Below are 23,143 nucleotides of genomic sequence, written 5' to 3' on the forward strand. Positions count from 1 at the left end.
TTGATGGTATTTTTAAAAAACAAAATTAATTTTTTAGGGGGTTGGGGTTGGGGGTGGATGGGGGGCTGGCCGAGGGGGGGATGAGTTTAGAAATAAAAATTTGAAGTTGAAAATATTTTGAAAAGCAAAATTAATTTTTTGGGGAGGGGTGGGGTTGGGGGCTGGCCGGTGGTGCGTGGGTGGGGCTGTCAGGGATCGAATGAAAAATAAAATTTTGAAATTGATTATTTTTTTCAAATTAATGTTTTTCCCAAAAAAAAAAAGGTCATTTGAAATTGGAAGAGAGTTTTGGAAAATGTTTTCCTTAAAAATTTTAAAGGAAAGTCATTTTCTTTAATTTTGAGGAAAATGAGATGATTTAAAAAAAAATTCAAAATTTTATCCCAACCAAACATAAGAAATTTGAAAAACATTTCCTTCGTACCAAACACACTAGAAGTATTCATTTTTTTTTCTAGAATAGTTTTTCATTTTTTTAGTTTGGAAAGCTGCTCATGACTTGTTTTGTAGCTCAATGTTCATAAATTGTATTTCTCCTTTACATATATGATCAATCACAGCTCCACCTTCATAAATTTCAAATAAAGCAAAAAATATTTAAAACCTATAGGCAAAAATGCCTCCTAACAATTGTCAAAACTCATTGGAAATAGAAGATTTGAATGTGACTGGACATTTTATTCATCAACAGACCGTTATCTAACCTTTAACTCGAAATTCGAAAATACTTCGTTCCTTGCTTTTGTTCTGAATTAATTTGGGGAAGAATGGAAATCTTCTGAAGGAGGAAACCAAATCAGACATAATTGCAATGTTTCTAACTCCATTAAATAGAGAGAAAAGAAAGGAACATTTTTCGTACAGACTAGTGCTCAGCGCGTAAATATGGTTAAAACCTCACACTGATGTACACGTTTCAACAAACACAAGCAGACTGTAAACATACCCCTCAAAAATATAGCAAAATCACATCCTGTTTTGCATGCCAAGAGAAGAATAGACTTGCTTCATGCCATAACTTGGCCATCTACAGTATTGTTAAAAAAAAATGTAATTATATACAAGGTGAACACGCGTATTCTGCAGGTATCTTGAACTCTATTAACGCTCAGACATCACTTCATCAGTTTGTGGCAACATTGGGACGTAAGAAAGACAAATGATGATGCCCTGTAAACAAATCGATAAACCCTCCGTGTCATGCTTGCCTTTGTCTAAATTCAGCTATTTCATGCTAGTTATCCTGTATCCTGGAAACACAATTTCAGGAAGCAGATGAATTGTGTTGTCAGCCAAAGGATGGGTTATTGCTTGCTACATATGGAAAATGTGTCTTCACCGAGAAGAGTTGACTGATTGCGATATCTTCGATCTTCCAAGTTTTAAAAGTTGACTGGCAGTTAAGTTTTCGCTCAAGAACATCCTAGACTATGCAATATATTCTCAGAACCAATGATGCAAGCAAGAACTGAATCCCATTTACTGCACAAACACCAAGTAATGTATGAGAGAAGTCATAAGGTATAGACCATGTACCATGTATGACACCGTAGATATACCTCGAATAGAGCCACACTCCAATCTCATACACCATAACGCTTCAAAGCCATACTTAGACTTGGCATTACATTATATGCTTGATAAGATCTTCTCAATTCAATAATTGAACCTACCTGCAAAGCAGAAGGCAGGAAGAAGAAATATTTCAGTACGACATATGTAAGACAATGACCATTCTACTACATTCCCAGGAGTATAATAGTAATAATTTCTACTAGGTTGATAAAAATTACCAGACAACCTCAGAAAAACAACTCATCTTTTAATCTGAGTTTGTTCTCTACCTGAAAAACTTGCCCTATATAAGTTAACGGGATAATTACATATTACCTCCTCGTGGATTCAGTTGCAGTTAACTTCCTTTGCTATATGGAATAGATATCCCCTCATAGTGGACTCAAAAATCATGTGAATTACTTCATTACTGTTAAACCATGTTTTCCAACAAATCCTTTGAAACAGTAGTAAAATTTCATATTTACCTTGCTAAGCTTATAATATTCTACCAAGCAACCCCACAATATAAATACATTACTTTATGACATCGCAATGGACAGAGGATTAAATTTTCCTGAAAGATGAGGGAGTGGATTCCCTGCTATTTACAATATAGCTTTACAACATGATGCATGTAAACCAGAATATAAAGCAGATAACTACAAGAACATTCTGCATATATATCAAAATGTAGAGCAGGTAACTACAGGCACATTCCTCTTAGAAGGAATTGACAAGACTAAGAGATTGCAGTGATACAATTCTGGATAGCCCACACAGCATAGAGACAATTACCGTTTGAGGAGTTGAATCCATACCACATATATAGTATCATGGAGGGTTAAAATAGGGTTAAGGAGATATTTGGAGGACCAGAGATGATTGTTGCACAGTTGGCTCAGGATCAATTCATGGAGTACCAGTCGTATTAAAAAGAAAAAATGGACTTGGGTGTGAATTGGGAGAACTTCCGACTGACTGAATATTGATCCAACTCTCTTATAGAGCAATCCAACAGTAGGTATATGCCAATGCTGGACAATTGATGAGACATTTAGCTTATCCAAGGAACAAGATGAGACCAATTTCAAGTGCATAATGAGAGTGTTCAACACTTATTGGTTGCTTAAAAGAGAATGAGGAATCCATTTAAAGATAACACCAGTCATTTCCCTTCTTCAATTAGTTCCTAAATAGAATAAGATGAGTAGAAGCAAGAGTTGTTTGCTAATCAAATCGGCTTGAAATAGATTAAGTAAAGGCACCTGCATCATGCTCTTTTTGGGGTTAGAGAACCTAACTAGTGGGGGAGCGAGGGAGATCTGTGTGTGTTCGGAGAGCAACTACTCATGCATGAAAACCATGAACCTACAATCACTAGTACTAATGTCAAAAAAGATCAAGTTAAGGTATCCACACACATTCTTTTTGTTCCTATTTTTTCATTTGCTTTTCCCTGAACCTTTGGGTAGAGAGCCTATTGGCAGGAGGGAGAGGAACTTGTGTGTGCTCCGAAAGAAACTATGCATGCCATAAAACCCAGAACTTACAATTATTAGCACTGATGTCAATCCTATTGCATATCCTTCATTGATGCGCCGCAAATAATGGTCTAGAATGGAGGATGTAGTCGCCAAAACACTTAATAACAGACCACCTATACAACAATCCAATAAAATAAAATAGAAAAGAAAAGTACCATGTTAGTGAATTGCACAAACAAGAAATATAGGTTTAGAGAGAGAGAGAGAGAAGATATGTACCCCAGAATCGCGTTGAAGCTTGAATCTTTGTCAAATATGCAATTGTGGCTTTTCCAGGCTTTATACTCGGAATTCTAGCACCTATCTTGTTTAAGTAATCAGCAATTTCTTTTGGCATGTTTGCCTGGTCACAAGTTTACCGTTAAGTAAAACTGAGCAAGAGATAATATCCCTAAAAACCTTTCAAAAACTTTTCTTTCTTCAAGTGACAGAAGCATAGAAATTGATATGAGATTGACATCAAATAATCAGTTTTTAATAATTTTTCTAAGTGACTTCCATCTTTCCTAAAATGACTACTCTTTCTCCCACTACTATTACTCAGAGAAACCTCAGCCTTGTGTGATCTTCTATCCTTTTTGACTTCCTGGCTACCTAATTAGTAACCTTAAAAGGTTGATTTCAGTTTCTATTTTCCCAACCTCAGCCCTGAACATCATAAACTCACCAGCAAGTCTCTGTATCTTTTACTTATTTTATTCACCTTTACATCCAAGGGAATAGGTAGAAACTTCTCAGTCCAGAAACATCCTTGTTAAAAAGGACCTAGTGTATTGAATTGATTCCATTGATGTTCTATCCACTCCAATTGAACAGCAATCTTCAAGGAAAAAATATTGTGCATGTAACATTTAAAAATCTACTTCTACATGCTAAGTTAATGGAAACTTACAATGTCAAATATGTTGAAGAGAAAGACAAAGAAAGCATAAACTGTATAGTAAACCCATGGATCTGCGCCATGTGAAGTGTCAGGATTCAAAGCGTCTCTAATGTGTTCCCAAAACCTTGAACCAAGAAGACTGCCAAAGGAAGTATGTGTCAGAAATCTGTAGCTGAAAACCTCAAAAAAAACTGAGTCAACTGAAGCTCAGGTAGAATGATGGCTCCATATCACTGATGTAGGTAAGATCCAACTTCCAAAACACTGGTAAAGAACCACTGAAGTTTTATATTTTATACGCAAATAACCACTAAAGTAGTGATGTGACTGTAATCTAATTTAGATGAATATAAAGTAACCTTGCAAGAATGCCGGGAAGTGCCAACAGATAAGAGGTAACAAGGATAGGCTGCATTCCTGCTGGATTTATGTTGAATGGGATATAAGGCTCCACGGCTGGAACTAGAGAATCTTCTCTGCTCAAGATGAGTAACTTAAATCAGATGCCAATATATAATATGCTATTCCCAAATGAGTACAATATATCTCTGTATAAAAAAAAAAAAAAAAACTTAATTCAACCATAACTGACTTCTTAGGCAGTACAAATTGATGTAATTGACTCACTTTAGTACTATGTTTTGGTGTAATCAGTTATCCTCAAATGCTACTATCTCCATAATTGATGTACTAGACTCAATTTAGTAAAAGATAGTAGGATTTGAAGTACATGTTGTAATTATTGACTAGTACAGTCTTAGTACTGTCTTTTGAAAAATATACAAAGTTCCAGTTTCAAAAAAAAAGGTAGTACAAATATAAATTGTAGTCAAATCAAGACAAATAAAAAATCTAATTCCAACTCAATTATTCAGGTTCTCACAAGTAACAACTGGACAGTCTCTTTCTGTATACGTGAGTGTGAATACTTGTATGAATGTGTGTGTGTATGTATCCATACTTACATGGCAGGCAGTCGTCAGGCACAAGCCATACATGTTTTATCATCAACAAAACCAAGGCAAATTCCTTTCTCTTCAAACATGAAATGTCAATTAAGTGAAAAAAAATAGTTCAATCTTGTCCTAGAAGGCTACAAACTCAAGCAGAGTCACAAACTTTTCCCATTTGGTGGACAAGTACATGCCTTGAGCATACAAATATATTAATGACGGCGTGCAGTAATATTCTTTTTATTACTCACACTCACTTACACATGATCAAGCATGCAAGAGAAAGCAGCTACTTCAGTATTGCATGCACATGAAAGCTTCAATCGGGAGAAGTACAAACATAATAGAGTTTAGATGCATTTATGATAGTCAATGATTGAGCTACTCAATAATTCCTTGATAAAGAAATTTCCACTCTACATATAACTCCAGTTACAGCAGTAATTAAAATTCCATCATAAGATTTCACTATAGTATTGCCCGGTTCTAAATTTAAAATTCCCTTGTTACTCAAGTAGAGTTCTCTGTCCCCCGAAATCTTAGCTTGTAAAAACATTTACATAAGCATTAAGATACATATAATATGCGTATGAAGCTTTCAAAATACTCAACAGAAAATCTGGCTTCCAATAAAAAGAAAATGCACAATCCATAGCAATTCAGGGTTCAAGTCACCTTGCACCAGAAGCAACTCTGAAACCATAATACTGCAGCTTAACTTTCCGGCACCCTTCACTCACAACGACAGCCCACATTGTAACGACAGTAAAAACACCCAGTACTCCAAGTACATAGAGCCACCAGTTCCCACTACTTTCTGTATATGTTAAGGAGAAAGGGAACTTTAATCAACAATTTAGAGGGACTGGACTATGCAATACTTGTATCAAATTATATTGTTATGTACTTCTGACTATTTCTCGGATCATGACCAAACTCCACAACTTTAAAATGGGTTCGGGACAGAAGAAGGGATCAATTCTCAGACATAGCATGCTGATATCCTTACCAGTAGAGTAAAATGATCAGAAAAAATTAAAAAGCTACAGTATCTCATTTGTAACCCACCTGATATTTGAGTTAACATTTTCTGCAATGTATCTGTATAGCCAGTCAAAATGCCCACACAAATAATCAAAGTTGATCCTTGACCTGAACCATCCCCATTAGTCGTCAGCAAACATAAAAGGGAAGAGCAGGAAACAAAAAAGGAAGTACTAACCAAATTTATCATTCAGTTATAACTTACATCAATCAATGGACTAAGTTCCCTTACCAAATTAACTGGGGTCAGCTAATTTTCAGCCAGTTACATAATTCCTCAAATACATCAATAAATCAAGCAAGTATCCAAGCCAAATTGGGGTCAACCAATTCTAGTCAATTACATAATTCTTCAAAATTCTTACAATCTCGGGTTCGAGCAGAAGAATTATAATAGGACTGCCACAAGTATGCCATAACAACTTCAACAGCGAGTGATACTAACTTTCATCAGAATAAAAAAGAGTCATCATTTCACTAGTTTACTACTCCTTATGTTTCAATCAAACGGGCCTAGTTTTCTTTTTGGTCACAAAACGTGATCCGCGTCCCCTAAAGTTAAGTTTCAACACAATTGGCAAAACTCAAAAGGTTATTGACCATTTCTTTGAACTCTTCCCCAAGCAACTCCATTTCTATTCTTTTTTCGGAGGGACAAGGATCTTTGTCTTTAACAGACTAACAGGAAAAAGCCTAAAATTGGGGGAAAAAGTTGAATTAGAATTCTAAGAGATGTTTAAAAAGGAAGAAAAGAAAATTAAGATACAGAAAGAATCACCGAAGGAAATAAATACCAAATCCAGACTCTGTTATTTTGTCGCAGATCCATGACATAGTCATTGCACCAGAAACTAAAAGAGACATAGTCATGAACACATGCTTAACCCTGCAGCAAAATGAAGGTCATTCTGAGTGGTACTAATTTCGGCCAACATCATGCAAATAATACATCAACAGCATGAAAAAACTTTGGCCTAAACAACTGGGGATGAGGAACAATAATTTACAAACCCTCTCAACTGTGAAAGATGTAAATATATCCAACCTAGCCTTAACTCTATTGTGTGTCTCATCAATTAGTGCTATGTCATTCACAAATAGCATACAGAGTGGTGGCTGGACCAATTTTGTTGGGGCAGAATGCTGGCCAATCAAGAACTTCCATTTTTGAAAGATGGAAGTTGCGGAAATGAGGATGCTGAGATGGATGTGTGGACACACTAGGATAGATAAGATCATCAATGAGGATATTTGGGATAAGGTGGGAGTAGCCTCCGTGGTGGACAAGATGGGGGGGAGAAAGACTAAGACCGTTTGGACATGTGAAGAAGAGATGCACAGATGCTCCCAGCGAGGAGGTGCGAGAAGTTGAATATAGTGGGTACAAGGAGAGGTAGAGGTAAGCTGAAAAAGCATTGAGAAGGGTGTGGAGGTCACGTATTAGGGTAGAATGTTAGTAGTCTTGCTTTTCAAGGGGTTAAGCCATATTCTTATAATATCTTGATATGATTCCATCATCGACGGTTGTGTATTGTGTCTAGGTTATTGCACTATTATGTGGTCGTCATTGTTTCTTTATTAGTTGCTTTATTTTCTTCAAATGTCGTTTTTCTTTTTTTCATGCCTACTTTGATATGTGTACTCGAGCCGAGGGTCCTTCGGAAATAGTAACCTCCACGAGGTAGGGGTATGGTATGCTATACTCTACCCTCCCCCGACCCCACAGTGGGATTTCACTGAGTATACTATTGTTGAGAATGTGGAACGGGAACAATTTTTGTGACCTTTTGGAAGAAATGGAGTTAGAATGATGTTACTGGAAAATGAACTCTCAAATTACACAATAAAAATAATAGTGACCTTTTGTGTAGAATGAAAATGAAAATAGCAAAAGTATGCTCCCATTGATTATTACACGAAAAAATTGTACTTCTTACCTATGATTGGCAGCATATATTGAATATGGAAGTGAGTGACAAGAGAGAATAAGAGCTTCCAAAATTGCAAAACCAAGCGAGATCCACCATCTAAAATAGATCCAAAGTTTCATAAGCTTGTGCAAGTTTGTGATGAAAAAAAAAATTGACCACCAAAGTAAAGAAACAATCCATCTCACTTATTGAGATGAAAAACTAGACATACATATAACCCTTGATCTTCTCATGCCCATCTAAGCCCTCTTTTCTCAGCTTCACTAAAGAAGGAAGAACGTGACATAATACCTGTACAGGGAAGTTGGCATTCACTAGTTTAGCACAAATTGAGGCATCAACAGAAGGCTAAATCCAACAATTTCATATGCCTTGGTCTCTCAAACCAGGAGGACACATGAATCACTTGCTCATTCAGCAACAATATCAATCAACTGAAGAGCAAACATATTTTGTTCCACCTCTATAAAAATACTTTTAAAGAACTCCTTTTATTTTTAGGAAGATAAAACCCTTCAGTAAAATGGCTACGCAAATCGACAAATATGAATTTAAAAAAATGATGTTGGACGAACGGATAAGGCACTTTTGCAAGGGGGCACTCACTAAGTATGATTACCGTTGTTGTTCAAATACCTTTCCTTATTATCTTGAACAGCAAATTTAGCAGTTATTTTCACTTTACCTAACTCAAATGATAACCTCTCCTTTTTATAGATCCAAATCTGATAATTATTTTACTTGGTGACTTAGATCCAACTCAGATAATTTCTGCCTCCAGGATCCCTTAAATCTCTTATAGAAATCACTTTGATAGATGCAGATGCTGTTTAGGCATTTTTCGCCTAGAATTTCTCCTCCTAACTTTTTATACGCCAGAATTTCCTAAGGGCCAGTGGTGCACGTATGGGAACTCAACTACATTTTTTCACCTCACATTTGTATAGTACATACTAAGGTAGGTCCACAAAAAGATCTTTGTAATTCACTTTCTGAAGAAATGCTATTCTGGTACATCCCTCTGGTGGTCCGACACAACAAATATATTTACTTAAGCAAAACATGGAAACAAAAACTTCTTTTCACATAATATAATAAGCCAAATTTTGATATCCTGGTTCGAAAAATTTATATCTGGTGAAAGCAAGCTGACCTGCATAAGAATGGATGCCGCTATCTGAGGACTGACCCCAAGTTGGAAAAGAGAAAGTTTAAGTTCTGGAGTGGAATCACCCAGTTGATCTGCAAGGACGGTTTATTAATAATTACATGGGAGAAAACTCCATTCAGCGAGTTTGAAGAACCAATAAGCTCAACCAACTTACTTCAAAACTGATCTAAATTAACTAGGAAACAATCCGTCTAGATTAAAAGGCGACAACTTACCAACTGATTTCGAGACAAAGCTGAGATAGTCTTCTGGAATCAACCTCCTGTCAAATCCTGGAAGAGGAATGAAATATCCTATACGACTAATGACAATTAAGATGGCAGTCATAAACAGCCTTCTCCTTATCTCACTCTTGAAAAAAGACTCAGCAGCATTATCAACAACGGAACCCAGTCTTACAAAGTTCAAGAATCTATTTCTAAATTGCTTCTGCTTAGGCTGCAAAGACACACATTCGTTGGCATCTGTAGATGTTAGTGACACTCCCTCATCTTCACTCACTGATGAAGACTGTCCATAATGTAGTGTTTCTCCTGATGCTGCCCTGATACTTGTATAGTCGCTTGAAAGTTGATGGGTGAAATAGCTGGACAATTCTTTCTTTCCATGAGACAATATCAGCCCCTTGCGTGAAGAAAAGTGCCTTCTACTCGATTCAGAAAATTTTAACTTGAGAGGAATGTGTATTCTGTTCAGTGGCAAATTATAGAAGTGGAGATTACATCCAGCAAACTTTCCTGCTAGTCAAAAGTAAAAAAAAGTTGGTCTTAAATGTGTTTCTACCAGCAAGAGCAACATAGAGCTTGAGTAATAGGATGATGAAACAAATAAATATGCTTTAGGTTTGTTAAGATTGGCACATAATCCAAGTTATATGTTGCCACAATTTGTATATGGCAAAAGAAAGAGTTCTAGTATATATAGTCCAGTCCAAAATACGCAAAATTCATAACCAAACTAAAAATTCTACCAATTTCTTTTCCTAGGAAGGTATTAACATAATTACATCCTCTTGTAAACGTGCTGTAATGATAATTGTAATTATAGGATAACTCCCTCAAGCCAAGTAAAGTTATGTCAACTAAACAGAACCTGGAAAGCTCACTTAAAGAAGAGTAGATCATGAAAGAGATCAGCTGCTTCGCAATTTACATACATATTGAGTTTCAAAATCTGATCTTGGAGCATTCTAGTGTAACAAATATACCCTACTAGAACATTCCTTCAGTTATGCATCATTAAATTCTAGAAACACAAAGAAGGCCTCACAATTTATCAAACTAAAGTAATAGTAACATATTTTTAATAGGAAAAACCAGTAATATCTAATTTATTTAAAACCAAAGCTGAAGCGAAAGATAGTTGTCTTATATCAGCAGAGTATGTTGTGATTGTGAAGAAATTATTTTGTTCTCCAGTTAACCTACTTATTTGCTCAGCTCTCTTCATATCTTGTTCAGTTGAAAATGAGTCAACACTGCAGAACACATGATCTCAAGCCAGCTCTATCAAAACCACATTGATAGGGTACATAATACTTGTCATCTTTGGTTTCTTCTTTGTTTACTTAGTGCAATCTAGAATCCCCTGCCCTTCATTGTTTTCTCTTTTGTTTCTATAATTTGTTGCAAGAAGGGAGTGAACTCCTTTATCAATGCTGGTTATAATCTCCCTTCATTACACACACGCACACGAGAGAGAGCAATCAATGTCTCTATCGGAAAATTAACTTTAGTGCATGTGACACTCATTCCATAATTGAGGAAAACAATACTATGCTAAACAAATAAGTACACAATAGAATATTAATGGCAAAGCCATTTACTTAATTTTCTTCTAACATTTCGTAGTTTTAACAATAAATCCAGCAAAGACTAACCGGTGATTAATTTGAAAACAAAAAAGAGCGAAAAAAGAAAAAAAAGTATACAGACTTGCCTCGAATCCTAAGGTCCGCCGTTGTGGAAAGCGGTGTATAAGAACAGAGAATAGCGGCTTCCATGGCAGAACTTGAATCTCTAAACCTTGAGCTCCGAAATCAAAATTGCTCAAATCCTTATCTCATTGCTTTTCCAATATAGGATGTCAAATAGTCCAAAAAAAAAAGGTAAAGATTAAAATGAAGGGTACAAACCCCTGAAAACGTCGCACTTGGCAATCGACGGAGGTTCAGTTATGGAACTGAGAGGTAAAAGGAGCTCGACAACTCACTCCAAACACGAAGAGAGAAGCTCTCTCTGGCTTGTATTTTTGTTGAGAGTGAGAGATAGCCGAGCAAGAAAGGTCACAAAGATAGAAGACCGACTGGAGAAAAATATTAGTGCGTGGGTTTTAGGGGCATAAATAGCAAAGAAAAAAATATTCGTGTGGGTTTATGCTTATGAGTGGTCATAAATAACGAAAAAAATCGCGTCCAACTCCAAATGAAAATCAGAGCGTGAGTCTAGCAGCCTAGGGCGTCGTCCTCTCCCTCTCTCCTTATCCGTTTGCACGGAATCCAGGTGTCGAGATATCCCATCGCCTTTGTCCTCTCATTAGAAATCGAACGACTGCGATTATTAGTCTGCTGAAGAGGTATACAATTTTTCGAGCTGGTAACCTTATTCCTTAAAGAGAATTCAAATTTGAAATTCAAATTCAATCGGTTTCCCCCTCTTTCTGCCCTAAATCTCCCCTTATAAATATCCGCTCATTCTTCATTGTTTAGTTGGAGAAAAAAGCCCCGAAAATTTGGTAAAGGGTTGAGGAAAAAGGGTTGGAGATAGTTACAGTGAGTTGGGGTGGGGGGGGGGGGAATGTGGAAGTTTAGAGTCAGGACTTCTTTTGAAAAGTCACATTTATAATCAGGTGGGTATATTTAAAAGAAAAGTTTAATTCTTTGATTTGATGTTTAGCTATGGATTTTGGTATTTTAATTAAAAAAAGACAGAATGATCTATAGATAAGTTTGTATTATGGACCATTCTCTTTCGCTGTGTGAACTTCAAACACTTGACAAAAATGACATATCATTGTCCATGTCACATTTTAAATGACTCTTCATTTCTTATGATTTTTTTTAAAAAAAAGATTGATTTTTCTTTCTTTTTCACTTCATTCCTCTTTCATAAATTCACCTCTCTCCATTTTTTTACATTTGAGATACCACCGGAACTTTTCATTTTCAGTAGTATCATTACATTCTTAAATAGCTAACATTATCATTCCATTTTCTTTTCCAAAAATTTTTTCATTCACAACTTTCAATCGTATTTTTTTTTGCCAATATTCACATCTACAACTTGAACTATCATAAATTTCTTTTTCTCATTGATGTTAACAAATAGCCATTAAAATACATCAATATACTCTAATATTATTTTACATAACAAATTTCACCTAATTTCACAAAGACATTCAATAATCACTTTTTATTTTTCAAGATTATTAAATTTTTATCACTTTATGGATTATAATTGCCTCAAAAAATAAAAAGAAAATATAAATCTACTATCCGATAGGGAGAAAATGTGAAGAAGAAGAAGAGAGAAACAAGAATTGTAAAGGAACGGAAAGGGGAGAAGGAAGAGAAATGGGGGTTTGAGAGTAGAAAGAAAAAAAAAATGGGAATGGGTCAAGGGTGGGTGGGAAATTAAAGAAGAAAGAACTGAAAAAAAGAAATTATTTTTATTAGTTTTTATCTATTTTTAAAAAGAATAAAAAATATTTTTTGTCTAAAATTTTATGTTTTACGCTTCCTTTATGCGTGCCATCACGCATTTGTGCCAACTCAATAGTTAAGTTGTCATCTAAACTTAGTCAACAGTCAGAAGGTCAGAAAACATAGGGTTTCATTGATTTTAAGGATTCAATTGACAAACAGCCAAGTAGAAGAATTTAGAATATAAACACATACAAGTAGAAAAGTCTATTACATTTTGCCATTAAAAAATAGTAAAAGTTAATTAGTAGTTAAATTATCCATAAACGAATAAGATTAGATTTAATATTCAAATAGTTAAATTCACATAGAAAATCTTTAAGAATGTTGAACTAAACCAAATTGAAATTGAGAAAATGAACCGAATTAGTTTAGTTCCATGTTCAATGCACATTTTTTAAAATAAAAAAATAAAGAAAAACGAATAAAAATCAAACGAAAATTAAATGCTAATTCATACTATATTTTTCATGTGATATAATTAAGATAGAACAACCACAATCACTACAATACATTATCTCTTATTTATGTGTGAAATGTTATTATAAAAGAAAAGGATATAGCAAATAAAAAAAGATGAACAAAAGCAATTAAAACAGATGAAATAGAGGAGCATTAACTTTTTCTTCTTTTTGAGTGTATCAAAATTGCTTGCATAATTCACTTAGACATATTAATTGAGATAGTACCTATTGAACACTTTTATTATTCAAAATAAATATCTATTAGACACTTTTCATTGTCATGGCAAAGAAGTGCAATACACGCATATTTTTATTTTTTTTGTTTGTGTTTTGCAATATATCAAAAGAAGAAGAAAAAAACTTAGAAGCTAAAGTAAGAAATTTAAACTTCAAAACTTCCATATGAATCTTTTGATCGGCTAAAAATAAAAATATGATATCTTAGAGCCTAACTTTCATGGAAGGTCTGAATAGAATTATATTTATGAGTTGAAACTCCAAATTTACGTTTATCCCGAATAATTGTATTGAGTGAATTGTGACCTCATCCGATCATGTCGTGTAAGTAACAAGCGCTTCCTCACAATACTTATGAATTAACATGTCACACTTTGGTCAAGTCAAACAAAAAATATTAAAGAAATGGGCAAAGTAAAAAGGGAAAATTACGCAGTTAAACAAACTTATACTATTTAATTACTCATCATAGCTATAGTTTGTTATAATTACCACTTGCGACTAACATTATACATTAATTACGTGGTCTGTGTTCGAGTTTGTATGATTAGTCATGTTTGTATATGTATAATTCGCCAAGATATACAAATAAATATGTATAACGTACAATTTTTAACTTATATACATATATAATTCACCTCTCTCCCACACTCTTTCCTCTCTCAATCGCTCGCCTCTCTCCTCGCTTTCTCAATCGCTCGCCTCTCTCCTCCCTCTCCCAATCTCGCTTACCATTTATACAAATGTATATGTATAATATATAGTTATATACAATTTTATACATATACAATTCACCTCTCTCCCACTCTCTCTCCTCTCTCGATATCACTCTTCTCTCTCCTCTCTCTCTCAGTCTCGCCCGCCTCTCTCCTTCCTCTCTCAATCTCTCTTGCCATATATACAAATACATATGTATAATATACAATTATCTAACCAATATACATATAATTCACCTCTTTCCCACTCTTTCCCCCCTCTTTCTCGCCTCTCTCCTCTCTCTCTCCCAGTCTCGCTCGCCTCTTTCCTTCATATAACATGTAGCTACAAATTATAATTATCAAACTATAGCTATAAAGAGTAGTTAGTTATTTTTAAGTGGCTATATGTGAAAGTGTCCCAATTATAAAAGTTCAATCGTGAGGTGATTAAAATTTTAAATCTTAACATATTTGGCTATTACTTAAACAAGGGTTTTGATACTAAATGGCTATTTATGCCAAGATTTTCATAGTGGGCTAGTAGCCCAATTCCTAAAAAAATACCCATCCGCCATGGATTAGACTCTCGACAGTTACCTTCCCACTAATTCCATATAGTAGTTGTACACCTCAATCATACATACACATCCTCCATTAAAAGCAACAGAAAACTCCTCCTCCACAGAGGAACAAAATAGTAAGTGACTGATATATTTTTATTTGATTCGATTCGATTTGATTCCCATTTTGCAGTGTCAAATCTACCATATCTCATTCAAATGCTCGGCGGTTCAATCTCCAGTGGCCGTACTAACGTCCGTGTCGTCGTCGTCGGCGACCGTGCTACTGGCAAATCAAGCCTCATTACAGCTGCCGCTAGTGAAACTTTTGCGGAGGAAGTTCCACCGGTACTTCCTCCGACTCGACTTCCTGCCGATCTCTATCCCGATAATGTTCCTGTTACGATCATTGATACTTCCTCAAGGTTCGTGTTGTGTATTTTGGATTTTGAAGAGTTGATTTGTTGTTTACATGTTATCAATGTTTTGATGTATGTGATGATATGTAGTTTGGAGAGCAGAGGTAAGGTTGCTGAAGAATTGAAGCGAGCCGATGCTGTTGTCCTTACCTATGCTTGCGATCAGCCTTCTACACTCAATCGTTTGACTACTTTCTGGCTTTATGAGTTCCGTCGCTTAGAGGTGTCCAATTTTGTGTGCCTTACTTTCATTGTAAATATAGTTAAATTGAAAAATATTTTTGTTCATTCTTCTATTATTTTCTTTTTTGATATTTTCAAATCAAACAAAAAATTTGAATATCTTCCTATTGGAATGGTAAAACACACATTTAAAAATATTGGCCAAAATTTGCTAATTCCTGAATAGTTTAAGTGGTTTTGCTCTAAATGGATTGAATACTGTATTATTATTAGGCCTATGTATTCATGAGTTAGTTTTAGTACTGTGGCGTTGTTTCCTAGAAAGTGTTGTTTGGTTTTTATTTCATGCTATTATATAGTCGTTCAAGTATCATTTTTATGGGAAGTAATTTAGTGCAATTTTTTTGGATGGATAATTCTATAGTCTGCATTGATAAATGAGAATATGACTTCTATGCATTTAATCACTTTAATTACCATGGTTAGATCAAGGTGCCGGTAATTGTTGTTGGCTGTAAGCTAGATAAGCGAGATGAGGAGCATCATATGAATCTTGAGCAAGTGATGGCTCCAATCATGCAACAATTCCGCGAGATTGAGACTTGCATAGAATGTTCTGCTGCAAACCTAGTTCAGGTGGGTGCAACTTCTTACTAGGGATTTTTTCTTGCAAAGGTTTTTTAGTTCAACAGAATGATATTCTTTTAACCTTTACAGGTACCTGAAGTGTTTTATTATGCTCAGAAAGCTGTACTTCATCCAACGGCTCCACTCTTTGATCATGAAACTCAGGCTCTTAAACCCTGTTGTGTTAGAGCACTGAAACGGATATTTATTCTTTGTGATCATGACATGGATGACGCTCTCAATGATGAAGAGCTTAATGAATTTCAGGTTATTCTTCATTTTGTAGTCCTCGAGTTTATTAAAACACTCGATTACTTTCTTTCAAGAAACCTTATTATCTAGCATTTTTCTATTTTTTATTTCCATCAAAATTGGCAGATTAAGTGCTTCAATGCTCCGCTGCAGCCCGCTGAGATAGTGGGTGTCAAAAGAGTAGTACAGGAGAAGCTACCTCAAGGTGTAAATGACCTGGGCCTTACATTGACAGGGTTTCTTTTTCTTCATGCACTTTTTATAGAGAAGGGTCGACTTGAGACCACTTGGACCGTGTTAAGGAAATTTGGGTACAATGATGAAATTAAGCTGAAGGATGATAACCTCACAATACCATTCAAAAAAGCTCCCGATCAGGTGAGACTATTTTTGAAGCAGATGATTATTATGATACTTGTTTCGTGCAAGATTTTGTTAGGGTTATAGTTGGCTGTCTGTGTTTGGAAGAAACTTGGCACTGAGGCTAACAGGAAAAATCATGGCGAATATCAATAATTTGTTGACCTAGTTTGCACAGAGTTTCTGGTTCATGGTGAATCAGCTCCATTGTTCGCAGTTTCTATAATGGAAAATTATCAAGGATCAGATGATAGGAACCGTCTTTCTCTGTCCCAATGCTGCTTCATTTTTTTTTCATTTTTCTGAAGTTGTAAGTTGTCTTAAAGAATATTGTTTGTTACAAGAAAAATTGCGGTGCTATACTCATATTTTTCTAGTGGATCGCTGTCTTACTTTTAGTTCCCTTCTCAATAATGTTTGTCTACTTGCAGAGTTTGGAACTGACCAGCGAAGCAGTAGAGTTCTTGAAAGGGGTCTTCAGCACATTTGACACTGATAAAGTATGACACCATTTTTTCATGCATTTTCTTTCATAGAAGTACTTACCCCCTCCGTCCCATTCTATGTGGAATTTTTTGAATTTCGAGATTCGAACAAGTTTTATCTTTGATGGTAATTTTTCATGGATCTTTTAAACATTTTGAATATGAATTATTATGACTTATAGTACTTTTTACGTAGTTTATAAATATATAAATTTCATTTCAAATATATTGAAGATTCCATGCACAAATTCACGCTCAAACTTAAACTGTATGACTCTCGAAAAACGAAAAGTATCACATAATTGGGAGAAAGGGAGTAACCGTTTCTTTTATGCATTTAATATGACTTGATAATAAAGTGGATCATTATATGCATCCATTGTCTCTAGAGGGTGGGGTTGCTCTGAGTAACTAAAGGTTATGCAGTGAATTGATCTCACAGAACTCTTGGGTCGTTAAAATAGAGAGCAATCTTTGATACAGGAAGTCCATAAGAATGTTGCTCGAATTCTTCAAAAATGTCAAGGGGTGCGTTCAGATTCGTCAAAAGTAGTGTATTTTTGGAGAATCCAACACGGGTGCGGCATCAAAGCTAAAGAGTCTGTTCAACTTAGTAGCTAAGACTAATGAACAATTATGTAGTCACGATGTACATTTAACCAAATTAGAAATGAAAAATTGAACTCAAGGAATTAAATTGAGCCAAATTCCATTTGTCCCCAGTTTTTTAAAGATTTCAAAGTGAACTTGAAGAGGATAAAGAGTGAACGGAAGATGGTCAGACGCCAATTGGTTGGCTTGTATAAAGATTCAGACTCAGCTCATTGGAAGAACACTAAGAATTTGTCCAAGCTTACATGATTTGTAAAGAGATTAAGGATTTATTTCTCGTTACTGTCCTCATATCTGGATGAAAGAGGAGCGCAATTTTGATTCCAGAATTAAGCCCTGTCAAGTTGCAGGTGTATTATTTTCTTCCTTATTTTTGTTTCTTTAGGGTGGCAAAACATTTTTAGTTTTTTTCACGAGGCTAACATATTTTGAATGCCGAAGCTCTCTTCTTGTCTTTGTTTGAAGAAGTTTTATTGTTACACAAAACCAATTAATATGCTCAGTCAGTACTATTCCAAAAGGTGTGTACTTCTAACACTGAAGCAGAGTTCTGGATAATCTTTTAGATCTTCATGTTACATCATATACCAACACGAAAGCAATCTTTTTGCCAATTTTTCTTAATAATATCCCCATCTCTTTTTTATCTGGGTGGTTTCAGTTTGTCTTTTACACTGTTATTTTTCTATATCTAAGTTGTTGGTTTTCCTATCATTGACTAGGAGAGATTTGGAAATAGCTTTCTACATATTTTTCCTGTCTGAGATATATTCTATCACTGAAGTTTTAATTAGCTACTACTTTTTGGATAAGTTTAGGAACCCCTTCAAATATGTCACTACGTAGGGTGGCATGCTCTAGTTTGAGTGGAATTTTTTTGGGGATAGTTCAGACAAATGTCAGAATTTGGTTGTGTAACAATTTCCTATTTGAAATGTCAGTGGTCTGTTGATCCTTTCCTGTTTCAGTGAATGAGTTTTTTCCTATGCCCCAACCCGCCGCCCAAATGAGATTATTCATAATGGTCAATGAAGTGGATTGAGATCCATGAGGTCTCAGTGGATGCAAAAATACTAGGTGATTTCTCCCCATCTGTCCAATTCTGATGAATAGAGTAACTCGATACCTGCTGGTGGGGGTAGCAGGTGTCCTGGTGTGTGCAAGCTGATTTGGACATCACAGTTATTAAAACAAAATACTAGTAAGACTGGTTCTTATGCAAATACTTTTGCCAAGCCTTAACATTCTTTGGATAATAGCAGAAATTTTGAACTTCTTTTTTTGTTCCTAAATCTATAATCTGTGTTTTATGCAGGATGGAGTTCTCAGAAATTCTGAGCTTGATGATCTTTTTTCAACTGCACCGGAAAGGTAAAAAAGTTTCTTTGAGCTCTTTGAATTATGTATGTTTGGATGGTTTTGGTGCACACTTCCTGCTAAGACTGTAGGTCTAGTTATTAGGATACTACTTGTTACAAATCTTGTCCGTTCATTGATTGAAGTTGTTTCACTTTTTTTACATCTATTTCCTAAGGTAACTTACAAAATTATTTCAATCCTATAGGGGGAATTTGTGAAATATGCCTATAAGCTCTTGCTTGACACATAAAAATGGATCGAATGAGACCGCTTTTAGCAGATTTGTAACACCTCTATTATGAATCTCATATGGAGTGTCGAGTCTTTTCTTAAAGTTATCCTTGAAAATGGTAGCTCTGAGTAATTTGTGTGCAGCTAATTGCAAGGATGTGAAGTTTTCAATCTTTTTACTTTAGTAAGGATGCGTTAGAATTATGCTTGCAGATTTATTTAGACAACTTCTCTTTTCAGTTACATTATTTTCTTTTAGTACAGGTTTGGTGAAATAATTTTTTTCTCATTATCGCCGATCCTCATTGTTTAAATCTTATGTCGAGAAGTGTTCTCGACTCATCTTCTCTCTGATTGCAGTTGCCCTTCCCTCTGAGCTGATTGCTAAACCTGGTTTTTTCTGTTTGAAAAATTGCAGTCCCTGGGGTGAAGCTCCCTACAAGGATGCTGTCGAAAGAACTCCATTGGGGGGCTTGTCTCTTTCTGCTTTCCTATCTGAGGTTCTTACTGCTATCTTTCTTTCTTCATTCCCCTCTCCTGGTTGTTGCACTGTCAAGAGGCTTTCATAATACTTTTAAATTTCTTCCAACAGATCCAGTATCATTTCCTTTCAAGATCAGATAATTTGGAAATATACCTTTCTTGCTTACATGTCCTACATGCTTTGCGCAGTTAACTTGGTCAAATGTAGTAGATACCCGAAATTTAATCGACTTTGGTTCTCCTTCCTTTTTTCTTCTTAAAACTGTGTACAATGTCATTAGGATATTTATGTATAGATTGCTCTCTAGGATTTTTTTTAATTAATAAATGGGATTTTACTAGTCTGCTATCATATATAATGCTTATAAGTCACATATTCTAGTTGACATCTACTTCTATCGGACAAAAAAAAATTTATGTTAAGGCATGTTTTTAAAGATCAAAACTGTTTGTTCTTGCAATATCAGTGGGCTCTTATGACGTTGCTGGAACCAGCTCAGAGTTTGGCCAACTTGATATATATTGGGTATAACTGCGGTGCTGCATCAGCACTCCGTCTTACCAGGAGAAAATCAGTTGATCGCAAGAAACAACAGACAGATCGAAATGTTTACCAGTGTTTTGTTTTCGGTCCTAAAGGATCTGGCAAGTCGGCCTTGCTGAAGTCGTTGTTGGGAAGGTATTTAAGCTAGTGAATTGCTGTTGTTAATAATAGTTCTTGTTTATGGCTATTAGGCATTTTTTCAAAATTCTTTTTTTTGTATAGCAGATTTCCATTTTTATTGTAATTGGCCAGCCAAATGACCATATCTCCCTTCTGTCATTTTCTTAACTTTTCTTAGCCTGGCAATTTCTGATGCATAACTTTTTTTTCGCTAAAGGCCTTTCTCAGAAAATTATGCGGTGACAACTGACGAGCACTATGCTGTTAATGTTGTTGACCGTCTTGGGGTAAGTGCTCTCAGAAGATTCTCATTTGACTTGATAGGATGTTAGTTGATCTTTCTAAAACTGGTGTGCCAGTGTGCTGCAAATATGAGTAAGAGCTTCTACACGTGTTAGCTTCTATGCACATGATTCATTACAAATAGGCATAGGATTAATTAATAAAGTCATGCTTTTCTTTGATCCATGGATGCGCATCCTGTGCAATATGTGCGATCATTGCATTTACAATTGTATTCCCTTGCTGAATGCTTTCGAAATTGACATACGGGTGTTAAGGGGCTGGGCTGGGACTAGAACTCTGGGTTGGTTATCGGGTCGGGAGGGTCCGTTTCTAACCGAGCTGGGTTTATCTGGGTATAGTTAGGCCGGTGCAGGGCCGGGTTCTACTGGACCAGGCTAGACCAGTTTTAGTTTTGTAACTTCTTAATACATATTAAAAAAACAAAATTTGACCGTTGAACTGGGTCAGGGCTGTTCTGGGTAACCAGTTCAGGAGTGATGTGATGCTACTGGGTTTGGACTGATTTCGGGTTGTCGATAGTACAGCTAAGACCGTGCAGGTTGGTTTTTGTGATGAACCCAGCCCAACCCTGCCCCCTCTGGCTGGTTCGGTTCCGGGTTGGCCTGGACTCTTTAATACCCTTAGATTGTCATCCAAGTAATTGCCATCTTACTAAATAGGTTTTATTGCAGGGAACTAAGAAAACACTTGTACTCAGGGAGATTCCAGAAGATGAAGTTAAGATGATTCTATCTACTAAGGAATCTTTGGCATCTTGTGATGTAGCAGTGTTTGCATATGACAGGTGAGTAATGCAAGATCTAAGTGACTAGCAGCTTTTAGAGTATAGTTGAATTCATTGGCATAGTCCATCACCTTGGATATAGACAGGTTCCTTCTTCTTCATCGTTGTCTTGATAATGCTTTGCTTTTGTGTGAGTACTTTTTTCTTCTTTTCCCCCCTTTAGCTCCGATGAATATTCTTTAAAAAGAGCATCAGAATTGCTGATGACTGTGGCAAGGCGAGGGGAAGTTAGTGGTTTCATGGTGCCTTGTCTATTTGTTGCTGCAAAGGATGATCTTGATTCATATCCAATGGCAATAAAAGATTCAGCAAAGGTATTTATTTTGATCAAATTGTGTTTTATTTTGTGCAGAGACCGGATGTTGTGAATACACCCTGGGTTTTAAATGATTTGAACATAAAAGATTTTATGCTTGGTTTTTATTTCTACATATGCTGTTTTGATAAAATTTTGTAATATTTGTCCAGATATGTCAGAATTTTGGAATAGATGCACCTATTCACATTAGTGTGAAGGAGAGGGATCTGAACAGCATGTTCAATAGAATTGTCACTGCTGCAGAGCACCCTCATTTAAGTGTTCCTGAAACTGAAGTTGGACGTAGCCAGAAACGATATCGTCACCTTGTTAATCGCTCGCTTATGTTTACTTCAGGTACTTTGAATCTAATACCCCCAAAGATATCTCCAAAGAGAAGTAGAAAATGGAACTGCATGAATGAACATTAGCACTGAAGATAGGGCCTGGCATATTAGAGCCAATTTTTTTGAATCAAATTATTGTATTCCATCTGACTTTCGACCAAAATTGCAGTTGTGGCTGCTGTTGCTGTAGTTGGACTGGCAGCATATCGATCTTATGCTGCACGGAGGAATACCTCAAGCTAGGTAATGTCATGTGTCTACTCGAGAACATATAGTCTACCTTTTGACCTAATAAGAAAATTATCCCACTATTCCTTTGATATCTACCAGATTATTAGCTAAATGTCCTTGTACATAGAGTACGGTCAGACTTCTCCTCAAGGTTATTTCAGTTTTGTCTATCTGGTCCTATCCATTTCCTGTTGAAAGTATCAGCTAGGCGCTATTTTTCCTTCTTCGTACTCTGTTTTAGAAAGAACAATTTACCTCTTTGAGGTATTGTTTATTAGTAATGTAATTTTTTAGGTGGCATTTGGACTTTGGAGATTATGATTATTAGAAAACTTCTGGTAAAACAATTCTGGGAATTGTTACTTCTCTGTATTAGATTTTAGCAATTGCTTCTCTGGATATCTGTGTAATTAATTTTCTCATTTCTGTTTTTTTTTATTATAAAATTAACGTTTTTCTCCGACTAGTAAAGAAGGAAAAAACAAATTTACACAATAAACTTTACAACTTTATATAAATTTTTGCAATGAGTTAAAAATAAAATCTTAAATGCTGCTCTCTCTCTACCTGTATATAAATATATGTGTGCACACATATAAACAGTGCGTCTCTGCGTATTATCTCTGTGAATTAGTAGTATTACTAATTCCAAATTTTGTGGTCCACCAATGTGGAAGTATAAGGAATGTTATGATAGGAATGAATGACACAAATTATTGGTTAATGTCATAGATAAAAAGATCTTTAACAAATTATTACT

General features: G+C 35.5%; 2 protein-coding genes across 7 annotated transcripts; one reads left to right on the forward strand and one right to left on the reverse strand.

The window, feature by feature from the left end:
• Nucleotides 1–803: 803 nt before the first annotated feature.
• LOC101255133 (preprotein translocase subunit SCY2, chloroplastic) lies at nucleotides 804–12,007 on the reverse strand. 6 transcript variants are annotated; one of them, XM_004247113.5, is made up of 14 exons: nucleotides 11,022–12,007; nucleotides 9,299–9,820; nucleotides 9,066–9,154; nucleotides 8,124–8,203; nucleotides 7,919–8,008; nucleotides 6,776–6,867; nucleotides 6,006–6,089; nucleotides 5,613–5,754; nucleotides 4,344–4,460; nucleotides 3,994–4,123; nucleotides 3,321–3,444; nucleotides 3,108–3,214; nucleotides 1,560–1,673; nucleotides 804–1,482 (listed from the first exon to the last, which is right to left on the reverse strand). In XM_004247113.5, the coding sequence occupies exons 1-13, from the start codon at nucleotides 11,083–11,085 to the stop codon at nucleotides 1,584–1,586; spliced, it is 1,731 nt and encodes a 576-aa protein (XP_004247161.1). In that variant the 5' UTR covers nucleotides 11,086–12,007; the 3' UTR covers nucleotides 804–1,482; nucleotides 1,560–1,583. The 6 variants fall into 6 exon arrangements, with proteins under 6 accessions (XP_004247161.1, XP_019071209.1, XP_069145200.1 ...); XM_019215664.3 differs by having other exon boundaries at nucleotides 9,299–9,823; nucleotides 11,022–11,896; XM_069289099.1 differs by lacking the exons at nucleotides 804–1,482; nucleotides 1,560–1,673 and having other exon boundaries at nucleotides 2,863–3,214; nucleotides 11,022–11,913.
• A 2,763-nt stretch (nucleotides 12,008–14,770) lies between these two features.
• LOC101255430 (mitochondrial Rho GTPase 1) lies at nucleotides 14,771–22,739 on the forward strand. The gene is made up of 14 exons (XM_004247114.5): nucleotides 14,771–15,167; nucleotides 15,252–15,384; nucleotides 15,831–15,980; nucleotides 16,062–16,238; nucleotides 16,350–16,601; nucleotides 17,015–17,083; nucleotides 18,996–19,051; nucleotides 19,689–19,770; nucleotides 20,221–20,432; nucleotides 20,635–20,704; nucleotides 21,395–21,507; nucleotides 21,671–21,821; nucleotides 21,976–22,162; nucleotides 22,322–22,739. Exons 1-14 carry the CDS (start codon nucleotides 14,962–14,964, stop codon nucleotides 22,393–22,395), a joined length of 1,932 nt encoding a protein of 643 aa, XP_004247162.1. The 5' UTR covers nucleotides 14,771–14,961; the 3' UTR covers nucleotides 22,396–22,739.
• The last annotated feature ends 404 nt before the right edge of the window (nucleotides 22,740–23,143 follow it).

The sequence above is a fragment of the Solanum lycopersicum genome, chromosome 9 (genome assembly GCF_036512215.1).
Source record: "Solanum lycopersicum chromosome 9, SLM_r2.1".
Taxonomy (NCBI): domain Eukaryota; kingdom Viridiplantae; phylum Streptophyta; class Magnoliopsida; order Solanales; family Solanaceae; genus Solanum; species Solanum lycopersicum.